At 43.1% G+C, this 24,687-nt stretch overlaps 1 protein-coding gene across 1 annotated transcript; it reads right to left on the bottom strand.

Annotated features, from left to right (window-relative positions):
- Positions 1-687: 687 nt before the first annotated feature.
- LOC139390653 (beta-1,4-galactosyltransferase 1-like) lies at positions 688-23,925 on the bottom strand. The gene is made up of 6 exons (XM_071137922.1): positions 23,027-23,925; positions 18,120-18,355; positions 13,260-13,447; positions 10,821-10,943; positions 8,745-8,849; positions 688-3,328 (listed from the first exon to the last, which is right to left on the bottom strand). Exons 1-6 carry the CDS (start codon positions 23,280-23,282, stop codon positions 3,181-3,183), a joined length of 1,056 nt encoding a protein of 351 aa, XP_070994023.1. The 5' UTR covers positions 23,283-23,925; the 3' UTR covers positions 688-3,180.
- Positions 23,926-24,687: the final 762 nt, after the last annotated feature.

Below are 24,687 nucleotides of genomic sequence, written 5' to 3'. Positions count from 1 at the left end.
CGGGGTCTGTTAGTGGAAAAGACTTCTGCCACTGTTACCAACCTGCGTCTCAACCACCATATCACTGCCAGTGACTCAATTATACATTGTGAAACAGGGCTTACATTCACACCTAACCACAAACCATTAGCTCACAATGGAGCACTGAAAGTGGCAACAATAATTAGTAGCACAATAACAGATAGTATTTGTACATGGCCTCTGTTTGAACAGTAACAGGAACAATGTTTACAAGCCACATGAAATGGCTGACATGTTCGCGACAACATACAGGTAATAGCTTCAAGCTGGTTGTCACGACTCATAACTGCATGAGTGAAACTATTGCAAAGATTTAGCAGTAACCTCTCACCTGGACAGAGGTGGTTTTTTTCTTCATTAAGTAAATGTAGACCAGCAGTTGGCTTGTCTTTCCTTTAAAAAAAGGTCGAGAGGGTTACTCTGCTTGCTCCTGCACACTTGTCCCGTCCGGTAACCCATGGATACGCTCCACCCATTGCACTGTGTAGATGAGACTACTGGCCAGAGGCCACACTGAACATTAACCGAGAGGACACTTAAGAGTTTAGCTGGCTGACCTAATGCTTGTACAAAAATAATACTCAAATCCAGGAATAGGTTTAATCTGTGTCCGGGAAACCACTGCTTAGTGTTCGGACCCAAGTTAATGAATGAGAAGACATTTACTTAAATCAAAGATTTTAATGACCGAAACAGGAGTTGTTTCATCTTCACCAACATTCCCACAAACCAGGAAATGAAATTGTTATGCCAGCAAAAGACATACGAAGACACATGCATTTGTAGAAATCACAAGCACACGTTGAATCATAATGGAAAACATGAAAAGTAAAAAGATAGAAGCCTTACAGATTAGCCAGCTAACTATGGTAAAACAAACCGAATTCACACTTGGCATACATAATGCTGGCTTTCTCAACAAAGGCCATTGTCTTTGGGAGAAACAAACCTGGCTTCAGCCAACCTATAAAAGACACTGCTTTTCAACCTTGAAAATTAATCTTTAGGTGGATTGAGAGAAGTATATAATGCTATGCACTGCACATAATGCAGCCCTGCATGCCAGGCTTAAAGAGCAAGACTGCACATCATGGGACTACTCCAATGTCTTCGAGTGTCTGTACGTAGCTACCAGAGTTAGGTGGTATGTGGTGACTAGGTCTTTCCTTAGGCTTATTCAATGTGGCAAACACTCCCCATTTTGAGTATAGAAATGTGTTGCATAGAGCTGACAAAAACCTCTATTTGCTATGTACATTGTGCTCATTCTATATGAAGGATTTCTATTTGCAACGTTTCACCGTAGTTGAATAAGCCTGTGATGTGGCTTTCTTGACCGAGCCCAAAGACCCTATAGTTCAGCATCTTGGGAAACGGTTAACTATGGTTCAGCATCTTGGGAAACGGCTAACTATAGCACAGCATCTTGGGAAAAACTTTTGGGGAACAGCTAGGGAATTACTGACTTAGCTTTAGCGGTTAATGTACACCCATATCTCCTACTAATGTTTCAAAGTTGACCAATTCATTGATATTTTCAAGTTTATTTGGGTAAGGCAAAAATGGCTGTCATTTTACAGATTCTTCAAGGGCTGATTGCCATTCCTCTTCTGACAGAATTAAGAAGCAAACATGGAAGCCTAAGTATGGACAGACAATCACTCTGCGATTTTTGACTGGAGACTAGATATAACAATGGCTTTTTCCCCTCAATAAGATTAACTGTACATGTGCAATGCCATGCCTCATAGCGCACAATCTTGTGTAGTTTTCAATGTATATGAGGAACAATAAGGACCCGTGGTGGCATGAGACTGCGGAGGGGAGTACGGCTCATAATAATAACCATAACGGAGCAAATGGAATGGCATCAAACACGTGGAAATCGAGTGTTTGATACCATTCCCCCATTCCGCTCCAGCAATTACAATGAGCCTGTCCTCCCTCATTAAGGTGCCACCAACCTCCTGTGGTTTGGTTACTACATCGAGGCCAAAAAAAAAGTAAAAAAATGGTTTTCCAACCCTCTCACACTTCCTTAAAGACATACAATGAATACAAGAGGATTATTTTTTTGCGTAGAACCCCCCCCCCCCATCTCAGACTTAAAAAAAAATAATCACAACACCAGACACTCGTGATAGACAACAGCGCAGTATCATTTTACCTCAGGGTACACAATCACAACACCACCAGGCAATACATTCAGGTGCCTCTTTTTCCAACTAGGGAGAGGCCTCCTTACAGGCTACCTTGAATGGTGGTCTTCACAGGGAAGGGAGCTTCAGCAGAGACACTTTTCACATAGTTCAAAATACTCAACAAAAAAACACCTAAAAACTATATGATGCAAAATGCATCATACTGGCTGTATTTCAAAAGTTATGCATCTTGAAAACTTGATTGCTGACATGCAAAACATTTTAGGACTATATCAACAATAGACTAATGAAAAACAACCTTTAAGGACCCTTAGCAGTGAGAATTAGAATGCCTAACGTAAATATCATGGGATTTGGCCGTTTCAACTATTTGTTTTTGGAATTCTAGGCCCTTTGGGGTAAGTTCAAAATCTTCATGGAACATCAGTACAAAAATCCTTTGAGATTGGTTTTCTTTACAAAACCTAAGTGATTTCGTTTGTTATTGACCTCCGAATTGCAGAGTTCCATCTTTGGCCCGACCTCTTGGCATTTGATTGGTTGAAACCCTTCTCAGCAAAGGCATTAAAAAGGATTAGCAAGAAATTCCCCAGAAGTGACAAAACACATTATTTGAGAGTCCCTGATGCATAGGACAATCAATTAGACATTTCACAACACCCCCCCAAGACAAAATAGCTCACAAAGGACTTGGTCTCAGCAGCCGTCTCCAGACAGAGAGAGTGGGGGCCATATCAGCCTGAAACCACCCCGGATGTCAACTCTCATTCCATTAAGGAGCCTATGATGGAAACGCTGGAATCCCAGTTCAATTCACCATCGGATGTGCAAAGGCCGAAAATAAAGGGAATATTGGGGAACATGTTTGTTTGCTGATTAGATCAGTCATTCTCTATGGTCCAAAGAGTCCAAGGCATAATATTATTTATAGTGTCAAGGCACATTTGGTTACAGCATCCACCACAGTGGCAAATTGGTTGTCAAGGCTGTTCAGGTTTTAATTGGTTTGCAGAGTAATTTTTTCCCCCACGTCCACAGTGATTTTGGTGTATAATTGATCCTTCTCCACTTTGACCACTTTGTACGACAGGGTTTTTATGCCATCTTTGTTCATGGTCTCCTTGGTGTGGGCGATGCGGTCGAACCTGGAGAGAAAAAAAACACAGCTCAACCACAATTCAATGACGTGGTTTAAGACCCAGGTCTTTTTTTATTTGGTTAAGGTGTAGCCTATGGCAAACATCTCCTCTGGATTTCACAAAAATCGTTGCTTGTTATACACTACTTGATTAAACGCTACTCAAGAAATCTAACCACGGCAATCAAACAAATCAAAGTGCTACTGAAAAGTAATCCGCCACACAGTCTAGCTAACTGCCGCCGCTGATCAATAGATAATCAATAGCCCTGATGGATCAGTGAGGCCTAGTGTGATAATGACCACATTTATTGTTATGGATGTTGAGGCTTCTACTGCACGTCAATGTTTGCCCAGGCTTCTATTGCACGTCAATGTTTGCCCAGGCTTCTATTGCACGTCAATGTTTGCCTAGGCTTCTATTGCACGTCAATGCCTTCAGAGGTTTTTATTGCAGTGTTAAGTTTGCTTCTGTACAGAGAAGAATGGCCGAGCTGACCAAGTCATCCAGTGTTCGTGAGACATGACGTCAATGGAAGCAGTAGTGAGTGACTGGATCCTTGTGTGACGAGGGCAAGGAGAGCCTGGGGAGTGTTCAACTGTGCACACCTTTTGTTTCCTCTCTTCTGCTCTCCTTTACAGATCTGATAGAGCTGGATAAGTGAAACCAATATAGCTGAAACTAGGTGGACCTAGAGATGTGCAACTTTCTCTTTCAAGGCGATTCGATGTGATACAGGAACGATGTGTTTTATTTTGAAACAATTCGGTTTGATTAGAGAATTATTCGATGCACTATCATTTGTTGCATAAACACATTCCTTTTCCATTCTAAATTAAAATCTGCTGCTGATGGAGCTCATGAGCTGGGCCTCTGTGTGCGTGTGCTCGTGAGCTGGGCCTCTGTGTGCTCGTGAGCTGGGCCTCTGTGTGCTCGTGAGCTGGGCCTCTGTGTGCTCGTGAGCTGGGCCTCTGTGTGCTCGTGAGCTGGGCCTCTGTGTGCTCGTGCTCGTGAGCTGGGCCTCTGTGTGCTCGTGCTCGTGAGCTGGGCCTCTGTGTGCTCGTGCTCGTGAGCTGGGCCTCTGTGTGCGTGTGCTCATGAGCTGGGCCTCTGTGTGCGTGTGCTCATGAGCTGGGCCTCTGTGTGCGTGTGCTCATGAGCTGGGCCTCTGTGTGCGTGTGCTCATGAGCTGGGCCTCTGTGTGCGTGTGCTCATGAGCTGGGCCTCTGTGTGCGTGTGCTCATGAGCTGGGCCTCTGTGTGCGTGTGCTCATGAGCTGGGCCTCTGTGTGCGTGTGCTCATGAGCTGGGCCTCTGTGTGCGTGTGCTCATGAGCTGGGCCTCTGTGTGCGTGTGCTCATGAGCTGGGCCTCTGTGTGCGTGTGCTCATGAGCTGGGCCTCTGTGTGCGTGTGCTCATGAGCTGGGCCTCTGTGTGCGTGTGCTCATGAGCTGGGCCTCTGTGTGCGTGTGCTCATGAGCTGGGCCTCTGTGTGCGTGTGCTCATGAGCTGGGCCTCTGTGTGCGTGTGCTCATGAGCTGGGCCTCTGTGTGCGTGTGCTCATGAGCTGGGCCTCTGTGTGCGTGTGCTCATGAGCTGGGCCTCTGTGTGCGTGTGCTCATGAGCTGGGCCTCTGTGTGCGTGTGCTCATGAGCTGGGCCTCTGTGTGCGTGTGCTCATGAGCTGGGCCTCTGTGTGCGTGTGCTCATGAGCTGGGCCTCTGTGTGCGTGTGCTCATGAGCTGGGCCTCTGTGTGCGTGTGCTCATGAGCTGGGCCTCTGTGTGCGTGTGCTCATGAGCTGGGCCTCTGTGTGCGTGTGCTCATGAGCTGGGCCTCTGTGTGCGTGTGCTCATGAGCTGGGCCTCTGTGTGCGTGTGCTCATGAGCTGGGCCTCTGTGTGCGTGTGCTCATGAGCTGGGCCTCTGTGTGCGTGTGCTCATGAGCTGGGCCTCTGTGTGCGTGTGCTCATGAGCTGGGCCTCTGTGTGCGTGTGCTCATGAGCTGGGCCTCTGTGTGCGTGTGCTCATGAGCTGGGCCTCTGTGTGCGTGTGCTCATGAGCTGGGCCTCTGTGTGCGTGTGCTCATGAGCTGGGCCTCTGTGTGCGTGTGCTCATGAGCTGGGCCTCTGTGTGCGTGTGCTCATGAGCTGGGCCTCTGTGTGCGTGTGCTCATGAGCTGGGCCTCTGTGTGCGTGTGCTCATGAGCTGGGCCTCTGTGTGCGTGTGCTCATGAGCTGGGCCTCTGTGTGCGTGTGCTCATGAGCTGGGCCTCTGTGTGCGTGTGCTCATGAGCTGGGCCTCTGTGTGCGTGTGCTCATGAGCTGGGCCTCTGTGTGCGTGTGCTCATGAGCTGGGCCTCTGTGTGCGTGTGCTCATGAGCTGGGCCTCTGTGTGCGTGTGCTCATGAGCTGGGCCTCTGTGTGCGTGTGCTCATGAGCTGGGCCTCTGTGTGCGTGTGCTCATGAGCTGGGCCTCTGTGTGCGTGTGCTCATGAGCTGGGCCTCTGTGTGCGTGTGCTCATGAGCTGGGCCTCTGTGTGCGTGTGCTCATGAGCTGGGCCTCTGTGTGCGTGTGCTCATGAGCTGGGCCTCTGTGTGCGTGTGCTCATGAGCTGGGCCTCTGTGTGCGTGTGCTCATGAGCTGGGCCTCTGTGTGCGTGTGCTCATGAGCTGGGCCTCTGTGTGCGTGTGCTCATGAGCTGGGCCTCTGTGTGCGTGTGCTCATGAGCTGGGCCTCTGTGTGCGTGTGCTCATGAGCTGGGCCTCTGTGTGCGTGTGCTCATGAGCTGGGCCTCTGTGTGCGTGTGCTCATGAGCTGGGCCTCTGTGTGCGTGTGCTCATGAGCTGGGCCTCTGTGTGCGTGTGCTCATGAGCTGGGCCTCTGTGTGCGTGTGCTCATGAGCTGGGCCTCTGTGTGCGTGTGCTCATGAGCTGGGCCTCTGTGTGCGTGTGCTCATGAGCTGGGCCTCTGTGTGCGTGTGCTCATGAGCTGGGCCTCTGTGTGCGTGTGCTCATGAGCTGGGCCTCTGTGTGCGTGTGCTCATGAGCTGGGCCTCTGTGTGCGTGTGCTCATGAGCTGGGCCTCTGTGTGCGTGTGCTCATGAGCTGGGCCTCTGTGTGCGTGTGCTCATGAGCTGGGCCTCTGTGTGCGTGTGCTCATGAGCTGGGCCTCTGTGTGCGTGTGCTCATGAGCTGGGCCTCTGTGTGCGTGTGCTCATGAGCTGGGCCTCTGTGTGCGTGTGCTCATGAGCTGGGCCTCTGTGTGCGTGTGCTCATGAGCTGGGCCTCTGTGTGCGTGTGCTCATGAGCTGGGCCTCTGTGTGCGTGTGCTCATGAGCTGGGCCTCTGTGTGCGTGTGCTCATGAGCTGGGCCTCTGTGAGCAGACTTGTGTGTGTGTGTGCGTGTGTAAATTAAATATGTCTATGGTGTACGTACTATGTAGGCACCTCAGCTGAGCCATGAGACTAGTAGGGAATAAAAAGTTTAAGATACAAGTGAACCCCAACCCGATCCAAATGTAGGCTACTGATATTGCCTGGGGTTGTCCGGCATGCAAAATGACTTGCCGACCTCTAGTTGACAGTCATTGATCTACATGGCCGATTAATTAGGGCTGATTTCAAGTTCATAACAATCGGTAATCTGCATTTTTGGATGCCGATTATATTGCATTCCTCGAGGAAACTGGGTGGCAGGCTGACCACCTGTTAAGCGAGTGCAGCAAGGAGCCAAGGTAAGTTGCTAGCTAGCATTAAAAGTATCTTATAAAAAAACATCTTCACATAATCACTAGTTAACTACACATGGTTGATGATATTACTAGGTTAACTAGCTTGTCCTGCGTTGCGTATAATCAATGCGGTGCCTGTTAATTTATCATCGAATCACAGCCTACTTTGCCAAACGGGTGATGATTTAACAAAAGCTCATTCGCGAAAAAAAGCCCAGTAATGTACCTAACCATGAACATCAATGCCTTTCTTAAAATCAATACATAGAAGTATATATTTTTAAACCTGCATATTTAGTTAAAATAAATTCCTGTTAGCAGGCAATATTAACTAGGGAAATTATGTCACTTCTCTTGCGTTCATTGTACGCAGAGTCAGGGTACATGCAACAGTTTGGGCCGCCTGGCTCGCTGCGAACTAATTTGCCAGAATTGTACATAATTCTGACATAACATTGAAGATTGCGCAATGTAAACAGCAATATTTAGACTTAGGGTTGCCACCCGTTCAATAAAATACGGAACGATTCCGTATTTCACTGAAAGAATAAATGTTTTGTTTTCGAAATTATAGTTTCCGGATTTTACCATATTAATGACTTAAGGCTCATATTTGTGTTTATTATATTATAATTAAGTCTATGATTTGATAGAGCAGTCTCACTGAGCGGTGGTAGGCAGCAGCAGGCTCGTAAGCATGCATTCAAACTTTACTGCGTTTGCAATCAGCTCTTAGCAATGGTTGAAACACAGCGCTGTTTATGACTTCAAGCCAATCAACTCCTGAGATTAGGCTGGCAATACTAAAGTGCCTATTAGAATATCCAATAGTCAAAGGTATATGAAATACAAATGGTATAGAGAGAAATAGTCGACACGTCATAATTCCTATAATAACTACAACCTAAAAGTCCTTAACTGTAAATATTGAATAACTGGGAATATTGAACCACCAGCTTTCATATGTTCTGAGCAAGGAACTTCAACGTTAGCTTTTTTACATGACACATACTGCACTTTTAATTTATTCTCCAACACTGTTTTTGCATTATTTAAACCAAATTGAGCATGTTTCATTATTTATTTGAGACTAAATTGATTTTATGCATTATATTAAGTTAAAAAATAAATAAAAAGTGTTCTTTGTTCATTCAGTATTGCTGTAATTCTCATTATTACAAATATATATATATATAAAAAATATATAATAAATTGGCCGATTAATCGGTATCGGCTTTTTTTGGTCCTCCAATAAACCGGTATCGGTGTTGAAAAATCATAGTTGGTCGACCTCTACTGTCAACACAGTAGCATGCAGTTCGACACTGAAGGAGAGGACGTATCAGTTGTCCCAAAAGAAGGTGATTTTGGAAGAGAGACAGAATGTAGGCCTAACATGAATTTAACATTTTAGTGACCAGTAAACACTTGATTTGATTTTTTTTGGACCGATACATGCTACATTTGGAACGGTTTTGGAATCCACGGACCGATGCACTTGTATCTTAAACGTTTGAAAAAAACATCTGGGACCGGTGCGTATCGTTGAATCAGTACATCCCTTGGTGGACCCATTGCTTACTCCTATTAAATCCAATTTGGCTAGATTCATGCGAAAGCGAGTGAGCAAACCCAGAGAGGGTACCATTATACATGGAAATAGAGCCCCTGAGAGCAGGAGTTGGAACCTCACCTCTGTGGGTTGTCTTCGTTCCCACCATCCCGGTTGTGGCGGATCATCCTGCATTTCCCCACGGCTCCGCTGGGCCGTGAGATGGTCATCCCCTTGGAGTTCAGCCTGTTAAAACACAGCAAAAGCCGGAGTCAGACCACCAGTCTAACTAAAACACTGTGGGACGCAGTTACAACAGCTTCTACACCTGGGAGAAAATCTGCAAATTTTTCTTACACCAGTGAAATAAACCTAAAAAAGGTCAAGGAAAATGTAGGATAGATGTGAACGGGAGTAAAACAGGTTCTTTGGTTTTCATTCAGTTGCCTCTGTGCAAGAGATGCAAATAGTGCACTATTGCCGAACTCAATAGGTGTAACCAGAGAGGAAGAGGCAAAGTGAGAGGGATTACTCTGCCCAGAATCTGTCCATGTTAAGCAGATCATTCATCATTAAGCAAGTGAGGAGTTTTTGTATTAGGGGGGGGGGGGGGGGGCAATGAGTGTCAAATTATATTAGAAGATAAAACTGAATTGCTATTTTGATACATGAGGCTTATTTCATCTAATTGAAGTTTTGTAATGCTTAGGTTGATATGAGTGCACTGATAAGTGTGATGCACGCAACATCCCGTCAACTTTGAGAAAAAAAAAAAAAAAGGCTTCTCATCATTATATCCAGAATCTCTGGTGTAACTACACTGGAAATTGATTGTTTTTGTTGCATGGTTCAGGGTCACAGCTGATAAAAGCTTCCAGAGCACAGTGAATAACTGAGTATGTCTGGAAACATCCTGTCTGCTATTGTTTACAGTATCCCTTTCAAAATGGATATGGTGACTTATCAAGCAAGCACTCCAAAGAGCTCAAAAAACACAGCTCAAAGACAAAAAAACAACAACATCCTAACACCTTGTGCTGTTGGGCATTCATTAGTATGTGTGGAGTTCATCTATAATTCACTTCTGGAGACGGTGTTCAGTTTGGCTGGTCTATAGTGAAGCTATTGGGTTACTCATGTCTCAAATGCAGAAGTTAACGAGGCTCAGTACATGTTATGTTGAGAGAATTTCATCCCAAAACCGTCCCTTTGATATTTTAAATACACATACATACATTTAAATAAATAATTCAATAAATAGACTTGCTTAAGTGCCGAAATTCAGCATCATTTGACATGTCCCTCGTTTTCACCATCACTGTAAGGCCCTAGTTCGTGTTGCTTTGACATTATTTTAAGGCCTGTTATAAACTCTTTTTAATATTGTGAAACAATTAATAAAAAAAAAAAAACATTTTATTCTAAAGAAACATTGAATATCTAATAGCAGGCTATTCGAAACACTTGACTCAAGACAAATAAGGCATACAAGTTACATTCAAATGTCAAACTCCTTCCAATCTTTACAACACTGCTTTCTGCATTAGTGATTTAAAATGCTTGTTTGTCTAACTGATAGAGGTAAGGATAAACAAGCCTTTGTGCATTTAATAAGAAACTAAATAATACAGGATTCATTTGGCAAGTGACACTTTATATATAGCCTCTTTTTTTGCCTGATTCTTGACTACTCCTTTATAGAGCCTGGTTTTGATCAGTCACGTGAAAAATAAGGGGGAGGGGGAGCCTTAGTAACAACTGTGTGCTGTTGGCATCATTCATAAACTGGAGAAAGAGAGATAGCTGGAGGGGGTGTGTGTTCCGGGAGTGTCTCAGAGACAGGACACATCCTCACAAATGACAGGTTTGTTTGGGTGTCCCATCTGCTTGTGAAAGCGCCTCGGCTGAAATGGATGCTAACAGGATACTCACTGATGCATCATTTCCTTCAAGAGCAAATGGTGGTAGTGGCATACAAGGGCACCCTTGGGGGCAAGTTGGAACAATGCAAAAAGTAGGGATAGAAACAACGAAGCACACCCCGTGTAACAGGGTTTGAACATGTGATGGCGTTTCAACATTGCGCACTCAAGAAAATATTTTCATGTGAAACCTTGGCTATCACTTTACCCAATAAATATGAATGATCTGCATTTTACATGGAGTCCTCCTATGAGCCACAGACATTTGTCTGAGAGTGGCTGTGCGGACTCTGACCTGTTGAAAATGTCATCGTCCTCTCCTCCCCAGCCCCAGTAGTTGTTGGGGAAGCCATTGATCTTGAGGAATTGCTCCTTGCTCATTGACGACACGCCTCCGAAGTACTGGTTGTACGGCAATCTGAGAGCAAGAGAGAGATGCAGAGAGAGAGAGAGCGGAAAGAGAAAAATAAATAGAGAACCTTGAATTTGTTTATTAGAGTTTAAACTAGGCTTGGGCAGTATACCGTATACTGGGATATTTGGACATAACTTTCAGTGAAAGTCATTGTTTTTTTTTGGTTCAATAGTGATCAGGGATGTGCAACTATAGTTTTTCCATTCACAGAAAAATACATTAGAGCGACACATTCGGCAGATAATGGCTTCATTTTTATCAGATGACAACAAAAGTGCAACGCTATTTGGTTGGCAGCCACACAAGTAAATGAGCTTTTAAATGAAAAAGCAAGGTCTTTGTTGTTGTTGATGATGCACGGCCATCATATTTCTAAAGTTTAGGCCTATCATAAAAATTATGTAGCCAGCTACATTTTCTAATATTTTGCTTAAAGCTAATCTTGCATTTTACCAGAGAAAATTAGGCTGGCTACACCGAGAGTACCGGGGAGAAAAGAAGTGCTGTCTGCTGATAGAATGCCCTTCGTGAATTCTCATTCAACTTTAGAAGTGCAACTGAGGCACAAAATGTGTCTGATGGGGAGCATAAATTACAATAAGTAGTATTTTAGATCTGCAGGTTATAAAACGCAGCAAGAAATTAATTTATGCATTTAATCTTTTTTTCCTGTGTGAAAAAAAAAGAGAGGGGTAAATGACTCTGGCTCTAACAGAAACCGTAGTCAGTGCCTTACATTCTAGGAAAGAGGAAGTATCTGCCTAGCAAATGAGGTGCTGCAGAAAAACCCTCCTCAGTTTCTTATCACTGCCTTCTGCAAGTTACATGCTGGCTCTCTGTACAGTGTACTGTAGGGAAACATGGAGCCAAGAGACTGAAGCACCCTGGTTTAGCCTTGCCTCACTTGCCTGTTTATTTTGGACACCGAATTAGCCTTGGCTATCATGACATTCTTTAAATCCCAGTGCTAACATTGGAAAGGTCAGCACAATTAAGAAAATCAACTAAATCAAATAAAAGACATGAATCCATTGTGGGACTTAGTCACCGAACAAATGACCCAACAAGGGAAGCTTGGCGTCTTTCCTGGAGCCGGATTTCCCTGCCAAAATCCTGTTGGATATTGAATCCAGATGCTTGGTGAGCTGCATGCCCTTCAAGGAACATGACACACAGTATACAAGCTGTTGTCTGTGCAACAAAGGGAAAGGTTTGGTGAGAGTATGCCCATAAAAACACAGTTACAAGCCGAGAGACCTGTACTATGACCTGTAACACAGGAGGAAGGCAGCACTAGGACGTCACATCTGGGGTCAGCTTACTTTACCAATCTAAATCTTACATCAGAAGCAGGCAACAGAGCCAAACTGAATGTAGATCAGCGACTAGCCAAGCATAAGGTCTACAGCTGTGTAGGCCCAGAGTTGTGAATCACAACAGAAGAGAAGCTCCCAAATCCTTTTATCAACCACGCAGACAAAGATAGTCACGCATCACAGAGCTCCTCCCTGTCTGACATGTCACGGTGTTACACATGTAGAGCAACAGCTAAACCCATCTAGAGTTTGCTCTACTGGTCCACTTCCTCCTCCACGGTCAGAAAACAGAGCAGCAAACAGAACACTGTGTGACACTAGGCTAAACTGATGAGTATTTAAGCCATTCTGACAGCAGACCTCTGAAGCCAGTGAGCACATTGTAAGTGATGAAGCAGGCTATTCAAAAAAACAGGACTCCAGGCAAATAAGGTCCCAATGAGGGACAGTTTACTACTAAATAAAATGATATTTTAAGTGCTTTCCAATCTTTCCAACACCACCTTCTGCATTAGCAATAAAAATACTTGCTTGTCTTACTGTCAGAGGTACGGAGAAACAAGCCTTTGTTCATTTAAATAAGAATATATTAAATACAATTCCTTTGGCAAGTGACACTTTATAGGTGGCCTGCTGTTTTACAGAACCTGGTTTTGATCAGTCACGTGAACAATAAGGAAGAACGAAATCCTTAGTAACAACTGTCACCCCGGGAACATGGCAGTACTGAACCCATCACTAAGCACTGCTTACTGTAAACGTCGCTACACAGCTACGGAGGTTAAGACAGCCAGAACCGGAAACTCAACAACGAAAGATGACAAAGTCCATAGAACGTCATAGAACCCACAGGTGCTCTTTAAGCTTTAATGTGGACACTCCCGTCCGTGTGTGTGTGTGTGTGTGTGTGTGTGTGTACGCTCATTCATGTCGGTACTATGGGCAGTGAACTGGAGAGAGACAAAGACAATTCCAGGGCTATCCGTTGGGAGTGTTGGCTTACCGGAAGCCAAACTTGTCCATGGAAACAGACAGGTGCCTGGGCTGGCTGAAGCACCTGTAGGTGTTGCGGTCATCCATGGGGATGAGGTCCACGTCACTGAACACAAAGCAGCCGTAGTCGTACTCCTTCAGGGCCTCCGAGTAGCCAACGTTGAGGAGCTTGGCACGGTTAAAGACTTCATCACCGTCCTAGAGAGTGTGAATGGAGGGAATGTGGGGTTAGAATTGGAAGGTGAATCGTGTAGAAAGAAAATACTTATTGTCGAGTGTCTAGACAAGGGTAGGAAACTCTGGTCCTCATTGGTTGTTTGGCCACCCATTTCTCAAGGGACTAAAGCGCACACCAGAACTAAGGCTAAACTGAAGCATCCAGGGGGCTATCTATTATAATGCGATTGACAATGCATACATGTCAGAAACAGTACCAGACCTTGTTTAAATGAAAATTTTGGCGCATACAATAGAGTACTTAAGAGTCGTTTGTCTTTGATGACGTTGTGTTGGCATCTTGTTGTTTGCTGGAAAACCTGTGTTTACCTTGAACGAGTGGAGGACAGAGGAGCCTCTTAAAGAAGAAGTTACAGGTCTGTGAGAGCCAGAAATCTTGCTTGTTTGTAGGTGACAAAATACTTATTTTCCACCATAATTTGTAAATAAATTAATTAAAAATCCTACAATGTGATTTTCTGGATTTTTTTTCCTCATTTTGTCTGTCATAGTTGAAGCGTACCTATGATGAAAATTACAGGCCTCTCTCATCTTTTTAAGTGGGAGAACTTGCACAATTGGTGGCTGACTAAATACTTTTTTGCTCCACTGTATTTACTACAGTACTTATCTGTAGCATTTACAACATTCAATTTACAACAAGCAGTAAGTATTACACATGATCGAGGGGTACTACAGTGTGTAGTATACTAGAGTTTACTATATAATTCAATAGTAAGTACCGTAGTATTTGTTCATGTGGGTGAGTTTGTCTTTTTTTTCCCTCTTCTCAGGCTGAAAAAAAGGCAGGGTTACCAGGGCTGATGTAGTTCTACTGGGATGATTCCCGGAGTCCTTTGGCAAAAGAACGGGAGCATCGTGTTCTGTGTCAGTGTGCCTTCAATGTGGGCGAAGTGCCTCTCAAAGGACACGTCTCATATGTCAATGGCTTGATCGGATGGTCCTCCAGAAAAGGTCTGCTTGAATACCCATAGAACCAAAACTGGCTAAAATATTCAACAAAAAAAAATGGGTCAGATGAAACCTCCTAATAACATGACCTCAGTCCTTGTTTTGATTGCACCAAATAAAAGCGTGACTAGTGTTCTTAAAATGTAATTAAAAAAATACAAGACAACTCACTTAGAGCAGGAAAACCAGAACGAGGGTGTGTGATGCCAAGAAGCAGCACAGTTAATGTAATCTGGACAGGAGTCCCGACAATTGAATGAATGTTCAGTAAGTAGTGTTCTCCGCTGAAGCACTTTGTTGTCAGTCACATGTCATGTCACACATTGTGGTGATAAAAGAGACCGTCATATGATGCCTGATTAAAATAAACTTTGAGACATCTGCTATGGTCTGAAATAAACATCCGCTGAGGAGGTCTATGAGTGTGTTGCTCTTGGGAGTGTGTTGTTTCCCCTCCACCAAGTGATGCATCCCGCTCTCCTACAGTGCATGACAGCATCATCTGCATACAGGGTGTGGATCATTTGCAAAGACAGAAAGAAGCAAGTGTAGTAGATTTCAGAAGTGCATGTGACCAAAATAGATCTCTCAGTCAGTAATAAGAGAAAGAGACAGTAAGAGACAGAAAGAGAAATGAAGCACACATTACCAGTAGAACCCCTCAGCCCATGGGGTCACGCAATTGGCCAGAGCAAGCAGGGGACAATTTCTCTCCTCTTCCAGCGACCACAGCCATTGGCCAGATACGCCTGACATGCAAAAGGGGAGGCATTTTGAGCAAGGGGGCAGGGAAACGAGGAAGAAAAAAAGAAAAAAAAGAGGAAAGGATAGGAAAGGAGAAACAGAAGAGAGAAACAGAAAGATTGAGTAGAATTCCAACAAAGACCCAATAATTGTGTTTAACAGCATTGAAGGGCCCTTTAGCAATAGCTAGGTGATTTGACTTCGGAAAACGTCAGATTGACTCATTAGTATAATAGCAGCCATTAAAGCTACTTTTCTTTGCAGTGGACACCACCATGTCAAGCCTGACACCTTGAACCAATTAACTACTTGTGTTGGAGACAAGAGTAGAGTATACTCTAAAAAATAAAATAAAAAAGTATTATATATTCAAATAGAACCATGTATTTGCTCAGTATGACGTTATAGGTGGGGCGTTCAGTCTACACTACAACATGTTGGTTGACACACACTTTACCTGTAGGTGGGTGGGAGGCAACAAGTCCTGGCATGAGATGTGAACAAAGAGTCAATTAGGCCCCAAGCTGAAAAACAGTACTGGCCTCCCAAGAGCCAATAATACCTACATCTGTACAGAATCATGTAATTAAATGGATCATTAAACTACACCTAACGGATACGTTTTTTTAACAAATAGGAACAGATTTCATCTACAATATGGTCCTGTATGACCGTATTAACTTTGGCTTGTCAATAAGTGTTCAAAAGTGACTGTGGTTTATCCCAGACAGCATTGATGACTTGAAGGATATTGAGAAGGATAGATAAAATCGGTATCCTACGTTCAGGTCAGCCTTTGTGTGAAATGGGATTAGATGACCCAATAACTAATACATTTTCATATTGTCAACTCTGGGCTGTGCAGTAGTATTCATATTCCAGTTTGTCCTTTTACCAGATTGATTTCCAAATACCCTTGAGGTCAACTCCAGTATTCACATAGTAAATCCCCATACCTGTGAGAATATAGTCTAACACTTTCAATGAGAGCACACACACACTCCCACACTGAAATCGTGAAAAAACACATTTCTGCCCATCTGTGGCCTCATGTTTCTACTGAGGCATAGCTGTCGGAAGTAGGGGTGCTGCTAAATCTCAACAACCAAAAAAGTACTCCTGTATGAGTGGAGAAAAATACTGATGTGGTTTAAGCATTTTTGTAGACTTAGAACATCCAATTGAGTTGTTTTTCTATAAAAGTTTTTTTTACGAAAACTGTGAAAGCAAAAAAATAAAATAAAAAAGTTAATGACTCACACAAAAAAAGTAATTGATTTTAGAGGGCCCTATAGTGGCACCACTCAGGCTAATGATTGACACTGATAACAACCAAACAAACCAGGCCAGTTTGTAGCTATTATAGTAGTCAAAACTGAGGAGCCAACTTGTGGCACTAAGTGCTCATCATGATCACTACTCTATGGTCAACTTGTCAGTCTTTGATCAAAAGTGTTGGCTAGTAGCCATCTAGATACTTCTCTGTGGAGACAAACTGATTAGAGGCAACATGATATTCACCATGTTGAACCAAGAGCCTGTAAAACTAGTGTAGAACTGTGCTTTGTTGATGAAAAAAACATTCTAAAAAAACAGACTTGATATCACCTGAGCAGGTGACACACGTTAAACAATAATGCTAAAAGTAAAACATTAAAATCGATAGTTACATATCAGAATATTATTTTTGCGTTAGTTGGCTGTACCTGCACCAAATCTACACTTTTTATCCCATAATAGCTTGTTCTCAAATAGGGATCCAATTTGTTTTCAGAGCTTTCATTACCATGATTGATCAAAACTTGTTTTTCTCGTGGCTCTCTGCAGCAGACAGCAGACAGAGCAATAGAAATCACAGTATCAAATCGCAATACGTACAGAAGCGCAATACATATTGTATCAGCGCCTAAGTCTCATGATATCGTATCATGAGGTCCCTGGCAATTCCCAGACCTACTAAACTAGACCTATATGATCACAAAATGGCCCGAATTAGGCCTACTGACTGTTTTTCGATCTAGAAAAGACAGGAAGTGTGTCTAGGCCAGGTTCCCCAAATGTTTTGCATGAACGTTGAAGTACAACCCTTGTTGAATTCTTCCTTTAGTTATCTGTAACCAACTCTATACCTTGTTGTACATCAAAGAAAGAGTCTTCCATTATTCCAATAAAGGATCTTGATGAAAAGAAGCGTGAAAGGATAAAAAGAGCCTTCCAGACCGGGCTATTCTCGCAGGTCTTTCAAGTGACAGAGATGGACAGTGTGGCTTTCAGCGTTTTCTGCGTCACGTCCATTTGTGTTCGGTGATAGTCTCTTGGTTGTGCAAACACCATGAATAAATAAAGGAAATGGACAAAGAACAGACGCCGAGACAAATGCTGGCACTATGTTTTAAGATCTGATTTCTTCCCATATATACGGGAACACAAAGGACTACTGCAAATTGTAGAAGTTCTTAAAAAGGAGGGAGGCATCAGTTACTTGGATGCTAGCCTACTCTTTCTCTTGACACATCAAACCTTTGACAGACTGGGAGAAAAAATATGTTAAAAAAAATATATATAGATAAATCTACCAGCACGTCTCAACGAGCCAAGTCACTTGGCAGCTGCCATTACAGCCTGTAATTTGGGGGCTTGATGCCCTTCTGTTTTTACACAGCCAACCCATTCTGCTTAAAAGCGTAAAACCCAAATAAAATATGGCGAAAGTACCTGTGATGTACGGTACCAGTAAACTCCAGCTAGCCTATATTTGAAATATACAGAGCACCTTTGTTTATTTCTTGCAGTAAGACAGCCTAATTTAAAAAAGGGCACTGCCTGCCTACACTGAGACTTGCTCACTGGTTAAAACCTTTTAACCTGCTTTTCCCACTACTCCATCCTGCTGTATGCAGACAAGAGAGCAGACGGGGGCCGGCTGGGAGGGACCCACCTGGTTGATGACATAGACGCCATAGTCCAACTGCTGGCGCTGAAGGATGGGGTGGAGGTAGTAGAGCCAGAACTTGAGGTGCTCGTCGCGGTTGCGGAAAGGGATGATGATGGCCACCTTCTGGAGGGCCACGCAGTCTCTGGGCTTGAAGCGCCCCCCATTCTTAAGATTGGGGTTTTCCTTCCTTACCACATCCAGGCTGATTGGGTTGGAGAACTCAATTCGCAGTGGGCCAACTGGACGAGAACGAGAGAGGAGAGGTCATACATTTTTGTCAGGGCTCCATATCTACAATAGCCCTGATAATTGATGATTCGGTAGAGCCAATGGAAATAGCATGTCAAATCTAAAACTCCATTGGTCCCAGGCCTCCCACAGTGAACTTCACTACTTTCATTAAAATCTGCTTTCTCTGCCCTCAGATTTAGCCTCACATTGAAGTGTTTCACCATTTGCTTTTCAGGACAACATGGGCTACAAGTAGAACACAAAGTACTTTGATAAACAGTTATTGACAAATGTCAAAAAACAAATAAGGTCCACCAAACAAACCCTGATTTAAAAAAAAAACCATTTATAATACTATAAGTACAGAAATTGTTGGAGGGAAATGAATATCCAACTAGTCAGTGACAACTGTGTGGAGGTTGGAGTTTGTGACAGCAACTAAGTAATTTTATTATAGACACTATGTCCTGGGATTCCTATGATCTTCTATGTAAGAGAACCTCTTACCTTCTAACGACTCGTGCAGTTTGTGAGCGCCACACAGCAAAACAGGTTACATGTGCTAGTTTGTGAGAGTTTCAGCTTTTCATAGATGGGATTTGTCTATTTCTTCTGCATCTGCTGATACCAACCATACGTCTGTGTGATTCACGGGGACTGAGATAGAGCAGTGTTTGTGAGACCAGGATGTGTTTTTGGGAGCCGCCCGTGTCTCAAAATCCGCTCTAGCTCAGCCACCGTTAAGCAGTCTGTAGCTCAAACAGACAATGTTTAAAATCATATCGTAGGACTAATATAGGTTGGGCAGGTTTATACTATAGGAAGGAAATCTAGCCTAGCTATCCAATCTCCTGTTTTCAGCAATTGAGTTGTCTCCTGACAATGTCTTCTGAACGGTTTTATTATTAAAAGCTGCAATATGTAACTTTTTGGGTGACCTGACCAAATTCACATAGAAAAGAGTGTTATAGATCTGTCACTCATTGAAAGCAAGTCTAAGAAGCTGTATATGTGTTCTATGTGCACCATTTCTATGTGACCCGTTCTTAAGTTTTGTTTTTGTGGCTTTTACTTCCAGTTTTATGCCCCAGCTTCACACAACTGAAAATACAATATCTTTGGTTATGCAAAATATATTTCAAAGCAGTTTAGATGGTACAATGATTCTCTACACCAGTGGTTCCAAAACTTGTTATAGTCCCGTACCCCTTCAAACATTCAACCTCCAGCTGCGTAACCCCCTCTTCTAGCACCAGGATTAGCGCACTCTCAAATGTTGTTTTTGCCATCATTGTAAGCCTGCCACACACACACTATATGATACATTTATTAAACATAAGAATGAGTGTGTTGTCACAACCCAGCTCGTGGGAAGTGACAAAGAGTTCTTATTGGACCAGGGAACAAATAATAATGATGCTTTTTATTTAGCCATCTTACATATAAAACATAATTTGTTGATCACAAATTGTGAATAACTCATCACAGGTTAATGAGAAGGGTGTGCTTGTAACGCACATACCTCTGCAATGTTGGGTTGTATTGGAGAGAGTCTCAGTCTTACATCACTTCCCACACAGTTTGTAGTTCGTTTTCATGCTAGTGAGGGCCGAGAAACCACTCTCACATAGGTACGTGGTTGCAAAGGGCAATCAGTGTCTTAACAGCGCGATTTGTCAAGGCAAAAAAACTCTTGAGCGTAGCCCTATACGGAAATCTGGCAGTGGCATCTAATTCAATTCAATTTTCACAGAACCGGTTGTTGCAATTTTGATGAGGCTCTCCTGTTCAGATATCGGTAAGTGGACTGGAGGCAGGGCATGAAAGGGATAACGAATCCAGTTGCTTGTGTCATCCTTTCGGGAAGTACCTGCATAATTGCGCACCTAACTCACTCAGGTGCTTCGCTATATCACATTTGACATTGTCCGTAAGCTTGAGTTCATTTGCACACAAAAAAATCATACAATGATGGAAAGACCTGTGTGTTGTCCTTGTTAAGGCAAACAGAAAAGAGCTTCAACTTCTTAAATCATAGCCACAATTTTGTCCCGCACATTGAATATAGTTGGGGAGAGTCCCTGTAAATCCTAGATACAGATCATTCAGGCAAGAAAAAACATCACCCAGACAGGCCAGTCATCATGCAAGCAGTCAGACAAGTGAAAATGGTCAGTAAAAAACGAAGCTTTTCTCTCAATTTAAAAAAGAAACGTGCCAATACTTTGCCCCTTGATAACCAGTGCAGTATGCTGTAAAAGCATTACATGGTCACTGGCCATATCATTGCATAATGCAGAAAATACACATGAGTTCAGGGGCCTTGCTTTAACAAAATTAACAATTTTCACTGTAGTGTCCAAAACGTCTTTCAAGCTGTTAGGCATTCCCTTGGCAGAAAGTGCCTCTCGGTGGATGCTGCAGTTTACCCAAGTGGCGTCGGGAGCAACTGCTTGCATGCGCGTTACCACTCCACTATGTCTCCCTGTCATGGCTTTTGCGCCATCAGTACAGATACCAACACATCTTGACCACCAAAGTCCATTTGATGACACAAAGCTGTCCAGTACTTTAAAAAATATCCTCTCATGTTATCCTGGTTTCCAGTGGTTTGCAGAAGAGGATGTCTTCCTTAATTGACCCCCCATAAACATAAACATATACCAGGAGCTGTGCCAGGCCCGCGACGTCTGTTGACTCATCCAGCTGTAACGCATAGAATTCACTGGCTTGTACGCGAAGCAGTAATTGTTTCAAAAGAAGAGGGCACAACAAAGCCTATTCCCCCTCATGAAACTAAAAAGATTTGGCATGGGTCCTGAGATCCTTAAAAAAGGTTCTACAGCTGCAACATGGTTGCATCACTGCCTGGTACGGCAATTGCTCGGCCTCCTACCGCAAGGCACTACAGAGGGTAGTGCGTACGACCCAGTACATCACTGGGGCTAAGCTGCCTGCCATCCAGGACCCCTACACCAGGCGGTGTCAGAGGAAGGCCCTAAAAATTGCCAAAGACCCCAGCCACCCCAGTCATAGACTGTTCTCTCTACTACCGCATGGCAAGCGGCACCGGAGTACCAAGTCTAGGACAAAAAGGCTTCTCAACAGTTTTTACCCCCAAGCCATAAGATTCCTGAACAAGTAATCAAATGGCTACCCGGACTATTTGCATTGTGTGCCACCCCCCAACCCCTCTTTTATGCTCCTCTTTTACGCTGCTGCTACTCTCTGTTTATCATATATGCAAAGTCACTTTAACTATACATGTATGTACATACTACCTCAATTGGCCCAAACAACCAGTGCTCCCGCATATTGGCTAACCAGGCTATCTGCATTGTGTCCCGCCACCCACCAACCCATCTTTTACACTACTGCTACTCTCTGTCCATCATATATATGCATAGTAACTTTAACCATGTCTACATGTACATACTACCTCAATCAGCCTGACTAACCGGTGTCTGTATGTAGCCTCGCTACTTTTATAGACTCGCTCCTGTTATTTTTCACTGTTGTTTTTATTTCTTTACTTACCTATTGTTCACCTAATACCTTTTTTGCACTGTTGGTTAGAGCCTGTAAGTAAGCATTTCACTGTAAGGTCTACTACACCTGTTGTATTCAACACGTGACAAATAAACGAGGCTACTCAGGCAATAAATAAAACCTCACCCAAATGTATAGCCCAGTTGGAAAATATAAAATGTACTGTTTGAAAATGTGAATAATTAAAATGTTTATTATTATTTGGCATACCCCCGATGGCATTGCATACCCCAGTTTGGGAATACCTGCTCTACACTATACTTGCTTGTTTTGTCACACAAACTGAAATTAGGTGAACTATTAGAATGTTAGCAACCAGGAAATGGCAGAGTGATTTCTGCATAGTGTAACTTTAAAGACACAATAGTATGGCTCCTTACATGCCAGTGACTTACACAAATAGGTAAGTACTTAGCAACAGTAGGTCAAATTACAACTGCCATACAAAAGAAAAGAAGGTCATACATACATATATGAAATAGTTTACTTAGTGTGGTTTTCTGTAATGTGACCTTGAGATTGACGTTCCTAAACCCCAAGACCGCATTGCTTTTCAATTCAATCTCCAAGGCTGCTGAGGGCCGAACGAGCACACCACTGTTATCCACAGACTCCCACCTCTGGAGCAGTCAGGGTTTGTGGCAGAAGGATAGATCAGCTAGGGTCACAGCTGCATAAACATTTTTTTTGAAATCTAAGCTAAAGGAGAAGGACACTGAACAACAAACCTGTGTGGAAATAAGATAAAACAAACCATGAATTCAAGAGCACTAGCAGTAGACCTATGCTTCGCATTAATAATGCATGAGTGGGGCTATAGATAGATAGGCCTATTGTATAAATAAGTTAAATACCCTACAGGGTAAGCACTCATCTATACTTTGAGCTTGTAGTTTACATTAGGTTAGATAATTAAGGGACATGTAATCCAAGCTCTTTATTAATTCCTTTTCAGAACATATTAATGATTGCGCCTGACAGACATGGCTAACAACTTGTATAATTGTTTGCTGATAAGAGACTTTGGCAAGACTACCAACCAAGCATCATACAATGCACCATTGATTAAGCTATGTTGATTAAATATGTATGTTGTTCGTTTTGGCAACATATCAGCTAACGTTACTTACCAAGCAGTGGCGATGTGTCAGGACATTTTTCAAGTTCTTTGGTGATTATAGTCACGTTGTCTACAGAAAAGTGGTTCGTTTCAAACGCGTCCGGTACTGTGTCCTTTGATGCAGTTTGGTCGTGCTTCGCAAATGCAAAACGAAAATCTAACGACCTCACGTAAAAAATGAAAGTGACCGAAATATGGAAAAAACATAGAAGGACGACCAACTTGCAGGTTCTATGGAGAACACTGAAATTCACTGAATCCCGCATCGTTAACTTGCTATGTTAAATTATATGGTTAAACAAATCTAAAGTAGGTAACGTTAGCAAGTTATTTCCTTGTTAACGTTACGAAGTTACAACACCATACCCAATGTCCGAGGATATCCCCTGTCAACTAACTAGCTAATTTACTAGATGCTAGCTGATGGTAAAAAACAAACATTTCCACTCGAAACAACTTCAACATAACCTTAGTTATATCCTTGTACTTCCGTCGTATTCCGTCCAATAAAGAAGTTGTCTTGTTGTAAAAGCCTCCCGTTACTATTACAACGGTCCCAAATGTCTTAAACGATTTAGCTAACTAACTAACTATCAGGCGTTATCACTAGCTAGTAGCTAACAGTACAGCAGCGAATAATTACATAGAGCAGCAAGTCCGCGATAGGCAAGATTCTCTGAATAATCCGTTTCCCATTTGCCAAATTGACTTCTACTAAACTCAATTACACACATATATCCGATGGTATGAAAGCTAGTGTATTTAAAACATGACCTTCCAGGACTAACGATGTAACTTCAGAGTTGTACAAATTCGAAAAAATAAAGTAATCCCTCTGACAGACATTTCCTTGTGGAGACCTAACAAAAATTGTCGTCTAGTTCAAGTGGCATCTTCTTCATCTTCTTTAAAGTTTTATGGCAGACTACACCTATTGGTGTATTGCCGCCACCTACTGTACCGGGTGTAACAAAAATAAATTCCATTACGAGAAGAAGGAGGGGGACCCAGGATAATACTAAATAAATCAAACAACCATCCCACTCCTTCAGTCACATTCAAATCACATCCCTACACAGGCTCTGGTGCCTGTGAGAATGGAACATTAATCGACTGGATTCCTTGTATGCCTCTGCAAAATAACTCCCAAAAAACGTTCAGCCACACACACAATGCCTATTTTCTTAGATTTCCTCTCCGTTTGCGTTGTAAAGTTAATATCCAAAGTAATAAACGCTACAAAGTCCACCTTGTTAACATGCAACATGTCAGGATCCCTCTGTTGACAAGGAATATCATCTTGTGTCTCTAGTCCTATTACCATTACTTCTTCAACTTCACTCCTTTCTTCCGCTCTTCTCAACACCTCCAGATAGGAGACATTCTGGACAGCCCTTATTCTTGACACCTTCGTCTCCTTCACCCTAACTTCAGAAATTTGGGTGCATGTTCACCACCACAATTGCAGCATTTAGGCTCAGCTGGCATATAATACTTCTCCCGTCTACATACACTTGACACATGACCAAATAATTTACATTTATCAAACCGCATGGCTTTGGGCATGAAGGCTCTCACAGGGAATCTCATATATAACCCAAAAACACGTCAGAAGGGAGAGACACTCCATCTACCATGTGGCTCTGTCGTTGTGCACCAACCACTTGATCC

The sequence above is a fragment of the Oncorhynchus clarkii genome, chromosome 31 (genome assembly GCF_045791955.1).
Source record: "Oncorhynchus clarkii lewisi isolate Uvic-CL-2024 chromosome 31, UVic_Ocla_1.0, whole genome shotgun sequence".
NCBI lineage: Eukaryota > Metazoa > Chordata > Actinopteri > Salmoniformes > Salmonidae > Oncorhynchus > Oncorhynchus clarkii.
Note: the sequence above shows the minus strand (reverse complement) of the source record. Positions and strands in the feature narration are given on the sequence as shown.

Excerpts from the sequence above, each read along its gene's own strand:
- LOC139390653 (XM_071137922.1), bottom strand. The coding sequence starts at position 23,282 with ATGCGGGATTCAGTGAATTTCAGTGTTCTCCATAGAACCTGCAAGTTG. Across the intron at positions 13,448-18,119 it reads GCGTCTATGTCATCAACCAG|GACGGTGATGAAGTCTTTAA; the intron begins GTGGGTCCCTCC and ends CACACTCTCTAG. Across the intron at positions 10,944-13,259 it reads ATGGACAAGTTTGGCTTCCG|ATTGCCGTACAACCAGTACT; the intron begins GTAAGCCAACAC and ends TCTTGCTCTCAG.